Genomic DNA, 7,500 nt, shown 5'->3' with positions numbered 1-7,500 from the left:
TCGACTCGAGTTTCCGCTGTAGGATTGAGTGAGGTGACGAGAGCTGAAGCCAAGGTTCCTTGCTACGCTCCATAGATGTTCGTACGATTCTTGTGGATTTTGGGTGTGTTTGAATTCAGCCTCTCGTTAGGTCTTCACTGAAGGATTGTCCACCTTCTCAAGCCTCTCTACCATACCCTTAGAAAGTGACAACGGATGACTTCCATTACTAAATGGAAGAACTTTTCAAACTAGTTGATAGTTGTTCCCTGGTTGCACCCCACAATGGGTTCTAATTTACTAAATCACATGTTTCTGTTTTCGGAACATCACATGTAGACTTTTTTGGGGGAGAATCACTCGGCGCGGGGCCTCCCGTGTGAGGTCAGGTGATGGTCAACAACTCAGGCAGGAAATGCTGAAAAGCGGCTAACGATGCAAGAGCTCTTTTCCCCTTATACGCTCTAAAAAAAGGGTATGTCGGGTTTTTGGACCCTATGTTGAGTAAGGGTTCCAAACCTTCCAAAAGTGATAGGTATGTGTTCTTTCTTGGCACTCTCTTTCTATATTATGCCAACCTAAAAAGAGCGATGGAAAGTGGATTTCAGGTTCGATAGTCTCGAGAAGGTATTAGCCACCGGTGACCATACTTTCGTAAAAGCACCATTGGGCGGTGGTTCCTCTCCTTCCTCTTGAACCTCGAACAAAAAATCGATCTCGCCATCAGCTCGACTAAGAGTTCCGAATCGAAAAAGTAAACTGAACTTTACTTAAGACGAAGGAAGCGAGTGCCGAAAAAAAACCGCTTTCTTAAGGCTTCAAACTACTAGTCATTAAGACTACTATGAATGAAAGGTAAGGAAGTCCTTTTCTTGACTTAGCCTGCGTGCATTATACCTAACCTTTTCACTTGATTTCAATCTCAACAAAGAAATGAAAGCATAACTCTTTGCTCGCTTGCAGCGCCTCTTAGTCTTTTATTTTAGCCTGCCTTGTGAAGATCTCTCGGGTGTCTACGGCAGATCCGATCAGTCTCGTGATGAAGAGAATTTCCGATGTTGAAAGGTATCGTCACGACAACTCAATTTGTCCGGTAAACTACTCGGGGCTCCCCATGGTTTAGTAAAAGGGAGGGGATATTTTTTCTTCATCCGGGGGTTCATTCATTATGAACTAAAAAGTGGTTGGCTGATTAGTGAGGTCTTAAAAACGTCATAGAATTCATGATCGGCCATTCCATTTTTGCTTTCAGCAAGTAGGCGACGCGAATCTATGCTTTCTATCTTTCAATCGGATACCAATTGCTTGGATGCGTTTGAAAGCCTCGAGATGACTTGCAGAAAAAATGCTTTCTAGGGTTGTCTTGTGTCTCCGAAACAAACGGTCCATTTATTGATGGGCGAACGACGGGGATTGAACCCGCGCGTGGTGGATTCACAATCCACTGCCTTGATCCACTTGGCTACATCCGCCCCTACCCCCGCACAGGTTGAAGTCTCTATCTACGATCAGATCCTTTCTGAACTCCCCTATAACCGCTTATCAAAGAGAAGCTTTTTCCTAGACTATAGTGGCAAGTCTATTGTTGTGTTTCGGAATTAGGGGAAACAAAGCTTCAACAAGTAGAAGCTTCCTGGCAAAGCTTCAAACAAAGAGGTTGGGCTGTTCACTTCATTGATTTGACTTCACTTTACTTAAGATTAAAGATAGGGGCCGGGCGGGCAGTGAAGGCTCATTTAGTAGACAGCGAGCGAGCTGCAAGCACCTACTCCTATCAAAATGAAAAGCAGCAAGCGGAACTTGAACTTGAAGAAGCGGGCCTCTATCAGAGAAAGCCATTGCGCGCTAGCCCCTTGTATAGGGTTCCAAACCTGCGCACCCCTAAACTACAAGCTTTCTTTGAAGCCCCTACAACATGGGATATTTGAAGAATCCCCTTTCTACAAACCTTTCTATAATATAAGAGAAGCTCTTCGAGCTTTCTTCGCATGCTTGAGCGCATCCCCTTTCTATTAGTAAGGTTGTCAAATTTCCTTTAGTTCCTTTATGACTATAATCTAAATAATAGGGGTAGGGGGGCGCTAACGAGCAAGAAAAGGGGTGCGCTAAGGCGCAACGGCTTTCGCGCAGCTGCTACGCCCTTGCTTCTTGCCTTATCTTTTACTAAGAAACTAATCTAAATAGAAGCCCTTCTTTCTCAAAGTCAACTTTCTCCCTTCTTGCTTTAGTGAAATAGGGGGCGCTAACGCGACCTTCCTTCAGCTGGCTTCGCCCTATCTATTCATCTATTTTCTCAAATGGATATTTAGGGATCTCTCTTGTTCATAGATCTTGAAACCAGATCAATATCCATTTCTCAATAGATCTATTTATCGATAGAAAGATATAGATCTCTATATGGATCTATCTCCATATCTAAATATGGAAGAACCGACACTTAAAGGGCGTAACCAACGGGAGGCTCTCACCCTGTCCCCGACATTGTTCTCCGACGATGTCCCCTGGGCAAAAGGAGCTGAAAGCCACTTGACTGTAAGGAAAGGAGCCACCATTCTCTTTCTTTCTTCTTCCGATCAGGACAAGTGGGTTGGTTCGTTTCGTCCTCCTATCTACGCAATTCTCTGTCTTCGTTCGTGATCATGTTGGGCGAAAGGTAGTTGTAGAGGAGCGGAAAGCCACTTGACTGTAAGGAGAGGAGCACCCCCTGTTTTTTTCTTTCCCTCATAAGCCTCTGCTACTTCCATAACATGGGCCTTTGACGTGTTCCCCCATATATGTGGATTCTTATCTTCTTTAGTGATGTATGCGCAGATCGGACCCCAGCCCTTTTTTGCCTGGATGTCGCATTGCATTTGCTCGAACTCGGGAAAGACTTTCCTAATCTGGCTTCTAAAGCTATTTTTAGGTGCCCTCTCGACCTTTCCACCGATGTTCTAATATAACCCTCCGATTCTATGGTTCTCCCTGGCTACGAGGCCTCACACGGGTAGAGTTCGGTATTCCTTTGTCGATGGCTGACCCAGCTCTTTCCTTTCACCGGTCGGTAAGTGCATCCTATTCCTATTAAGCGGGGCGGCAGTTGCTAAATAAAAAGGTGGCGCCATTCCCGCTAAAGAAAAAGCAATTCTTCATCCAATCTCTGTTCCAGATTCTGGTCTTACCAAGTCACCTTTCTCTAAGGCTAAATAGCTAAATAGCTAAATATCCCCGTACTCTTTTTTCCTATTTTCTTTATTCTTTCATGTCGAGCTTTCGAAAGCCACTGGGGAGGGAGAATGAACGATCGACTGCTAAAGATCTTGAATAAAGCATTGATAGCTTTGCAGAGGAGAAAAACTTTGATTCTTCCCGAAGGTGTTCCTTGCATGCTGAAGTGAACAGGGGCGGTACCAACTACGACTAGAAAGCGGTCACTCCTGTCAATGAATACCATTCATGGTTGTCTATGTTAGTAACATAGCCATAACGACTTTGTTTTACTGCTTGAGGTGGTGATAGCTTTTATATATTTGCTTAATTATAAGCTTGCATAGTGCTCTTCCTATTTGTTTGTTTTCTCGGCTTTCTTCTGCCGAACCGAACGAAGACAGAGAATTGCGTAGATAGGAGGACGAAACGAACCAACCCACTTGTCCTGATCGGAAGAAGAAAGAAAGAGAATGGTGGCTCCTTTCCTTACAGTCAAGTGGCTTTCAGCTCCTTTATTAAACCCTCCCCTTTTAATAATAAGAAGGTAAGCATCAAAGCCCAGAAAACCCAACCTATACAAAGAGCTCTTTTCAGCCCCTACTCCTAACAAGTGAAAGTTGCTGGCACCCACCATATCTTGCTTCGGGGCCGATCTCTTGTATCGGAGCAAACAAATTCAATGATTTTCTATATTCTATTTATTTCTTTTTTCTTTATTGTTGACTTTTTTCCACCACAAACAGATTTGCCGCATGGATTGGATAGAGTCCCCTGATCTCGACATTCAAGCACGAATCCCTTGAGCGCTTCGGCGGCGGATAGCAGCATGGGCAAAGCACTCTGCTGCGGCGAGCAGCCGGTTCTTATTGCATTCACCAAGATAGTCTTGCTCGCTCCTTTCCTTACAGTCAAGTGGCTTTCCGCTCCTGAACTCTGCGGCGAGTTCAGCCACCACCTCCGGGTCTGGGCTCTGCTCGAGCGTAGTCAGCCAGCTTCGTGACTTTGCTTAGCTTCCAGCCTTGCAAAGGGATAACCTTTCACTATCTAGGCGCCCTCGAAGGAGGGGTCCCACGGACTTCTTCCCCGAAGGTCAAGCCGTAGTTCCTGTCCCTGGGAGAAGTGGAAGGAGTTAGGAGGATGGAGCGCCCTTTGCCCTAAGAAATAGGCGGCTTCGCCTTCAAGCCGTCAATAAAATCGAGCTAGTGATCATGACAGTACACTGATGCATAGGTCTTCTTTACTTTACGGCCTTTTGATTATGATGCATCATGAACGTGCCAATATGTGATCGGGGTGAGCGGTGGTTAGATATAGGGGCGGCTTCGCCGGCTTGGATTGGAAGGAAGGGCTTCGCTTTCCGATCGCTTTTTGAGGCCGGTTTGGATGAGCGTGGGCAAGTTCGGGATTCACTATCGCTTTCCGCTTGGAGCGGCTCACCCCCTTGTCACTTAAAGGGCGAAGTCGCCGAAGCGAGTCGAAAGGCCAAAGAGTCATCTTTGAAGGCTACTATGCATCCTTATTCATAGTAGAGTGTAAGGTAGGTTTGGGTATAGCAGGACTTGAACCTGCGACCATTAGGTTAAAAGCCCAATGCTCTACCAACTGAGCTATACACCCAAAAAAAGATGTAGTAGTAAATAAGGATTGGTACGGAAAAGAGGCCGGCCCCCCTTCTTCTCATCATATTAAAGGAGCGCGGCTCTGTATGAGGCTCGTACTGCAGAGCAAGCGGAAGAAAACGTAAGGTCGCGCGTTAGCACTCCTGCAAGAAAAGGGATGCGCTAAGGCGCAACGGCTTTCGCGCAGCTGCTACGCCCTTGCTTCTTGCCCCTTATTTCTAACTCAAGGAAAGCCTTGATCGATATGAGAAAGATGCGCTCAAGCGCCCAACCTATACAAGGGGCTTGGGCTCGAAAGCCGGCCTTACTCAACAAGCACCTTTCTTAGTAAGGTTGCTTGTTTCCACTCATTGAAGATTCTATCTACAAAAGAAGGTCAACGGGGGATACTCAAATTGCTCTCACTGACACCAGAGAAGGTGAGGGCGTCTTTCTTTCCAGCCGCCATACGGTTCGCCTTAAAGCCTTAAGGAGAGGGGGAGGAGCAGTTATCTATGTAATTACGGTCTTTGTTGGCCGTTGTTCCGGTCGAGCACTCTCTTTTCTTTGTCCAATTCCGTCTTACCAAACAAGACTGACTTCTTACCAACCCGCGAAGGGTTGTGAGGCTGGACCAGGTACGAGGAATGAATCTATATCTGTGCACGGAAGTTGCTGGCCGGCGGCCGCTCAACTGTTCGAGCGCAATGCAGTGGTGTTGGTTCCGATTCGACAAAGGTAGAATGCCTGGTCGAAGGTCCAGTACAGTAGGTAGCAGGCGTGTTCGTTTTGGCTCCCGAGCGAGAACGATAAATAGGCGATGCACCATCCTTGCTGCTACGTACGGTTTCCTTGACTTGACAGATTCATTCAATTGAACCCACACTCAAAGGAGGACCACAAGCTCGGGGCTCGACGAAACAGAAAGTTTCAGCATGTTGAAAATGGGGTTAGCAGTGAAAGAAAGAGCCCGGCATTCATTTCTGAATGAATATTCATAGCTGAGTCTACTAAAAGAGGGACCCGCCTCGTCGTGGTGATTAGAGGACACCTCTGATCGTTCACCTCTAATGTGACACGTTCCCTCCCAGTTATAGGGTCAACGGGATCAGTCGGCTAGAGAGCGGGGCTATTCTTCTTCCGGGGAGACAAAGTCGTCCCTTCTACTGACCGAACCCTCAGTTCGGGGGCCTTCGTCAACATGTTACGAAGCTCCAGTCTTCGGTGGGTCACCATTACTTGACTTAGAAAGGCGAACATCTGGGCAAGGGAAAGCGCAGTGCGCCTGGTGCAAATGGCTTTCTTTTTTCATGATATACCAATCAGAATGGAGGGTCCTACCTACGTACATGATTGATAGAATCACTACGTAGGGGGGGCGGTCAACTTGATGCGGGAGAGGCATGAGTGCAGTTCAATCTTGTGGTGTATTCGTTTGTAGTGAGTAGGGCCTCTTTCTCGTTGATCAGTTCGCCTCCGCTCTATTGAAAAGTAGGAATTCCTACGGCGGTTTTGTCAACGAACGCGTCTCGGGCCGGATTGACTAACCTAACCCACCCTTAAGGAGGCTTTTCCATAGTTGGGTGTCCGCTTTAGTGTGATTTACGAAGGCTAGGCTAGGTTTGGTAATATCCAAAACAAATGAAAAGAGATCGGGGTCGATAGGTGGCAGTTGGCAAGGAACTTGATCCCCCCCAAAAAAAGGGGGAAGCCGCGGTCGAACTCAAATTCTGGAAATAAGTCGGGGCCCTTTTACCAAGTCTACCAGATAGAAGATGATAGAGGGCCAACTATCGTTGCCTTGCACAAGACGGTGCCCTTTCACTTCGAGTTCCTTCCTTCGTAGTCAAATCTGATGATACGCTTTGGCGATGTTACCTACCAAATAAAAGGCCTGCTAGGTGATCGAAATCGCTCAGGTCAGTGAGGACTCACTCACTCATCTACTCCTTATCTATTTAATACTTTCTTCTATCTACTTAATTAATTTAAAAGGCGACCCGCCGCGCCGGGCTATAAGATAAGATACAGTTCTTGTACTACTTGATTGACTGGTAAGAAAGAGCTTCCGTAAGAACTGGAAGACTCTTGTATGTACGGTAACCCTCTCTTCCGCTACTGGTGGACTGTTGCACAGAAAGGGCGACAGAAGCAACCTTTCTTAGCGCGCTTTTCAAGCGCTTAGCTTCTGCTAGTGGCGGGGCGGCAAGGCCATGTTGTTCAGTTGGAAGCCTAAGCCAAGAAGGTACGAACGAAGTGACGGGCCCCTTTAGAAGATAGGGGGCGGCTTTCTTGTGGTAGTAATTGCGAACATCTCTCCTCTTCTCTTAGCGTGCACAGTTTGCTTACATGCCGCCTTAGGCACATCTCTCTTTCTTAGTTTCACGCTGGACTAATGATAATGAATGAAAGTCAGTCTTTTAGTAAACGTATATAAGCAGCTCTTTAGTGTATAAGCAATTCTTTAGTGGTCGCACCGAAAGTACGGTGGAGGTTGGTTGAAGATGATCTTACGCGGCGTTCAGAACCAGTCTTGAAGTGAATGAATTATAAAGAAGTAAGGAAATGAGACGACTCTTTCTTGAACTATATCATAAACAGATCTTCCCCTCCACACCAATCACGAGTTTTTCTCTATTCCTCTCGTATATCGTCGTAACGCCCTTAATGCTAGGTTTTGAAAAAGACTTTTCATGTCATTCCCATTTAGGTCCGATTCGGATCCCTCCGTTGT

General features: G+C 46.4%; 1 protein-coding gene and 2 non-coding genes across 3 annotated transcripts in view; 1 reads left to right on the top strand and 2 right to left on the bottom strand.

The window, feature by feature from the left end:
- Nucleotides 1-1,377: 1,377 nt before the first annotated feature.
- On the bottom strand, nucleotides 1,378-1,451 carry trnH. The gene has a single exon. It is a non-coding gene; the product is annotated as a tRNA-His (tRNA).
- Nucleotides 1,452-4,712: 3,261 nt separating this feature from the next.
- On the bottom strand, nucleotides 4,713-4,785 carry trnK-TTT. The gene has a single exon. It is a non-coding gene; the product is annotated as a tRNA-Lys (tRNA).
- Nucleotides 4,786-7,331: 2,546 nt separating this feature from the next.
- Nucleotides 7,332-7,500, top strand: part of ccmB (cytochrome c maturation protein CcmB) — a 621-nt gene continuing 452 nt past the window's right edge. Inside the window, exon 1 of the mRNA in view lies at nucleotides 7,332-7,500. This exon is cut by the window's right edge and continues 452 nt beyond it. Within this exon, the coding sequence (YP_009430461.1) occupies nucleotides 7,332-7,500 (169 nt within the window).

The sequence above is a fragment of the mitochondrial genome of Solanum lycopersicum (assembly GCF_036512215.1).
Source record: "Solanum lycopersicum bio-material TGRC:LA1421 mitochondrion, complete genome".
NCBI classification, from domain to species: Eukaryota; Viridiplantae; Streptophyta; class Magnoliopsida; order Solanales; family Solanaceae; genus Solanum; species Solanum lycopersicum.
This window is presented reverse-complemented; position numbering and strand designations above follow the sequence as displayed.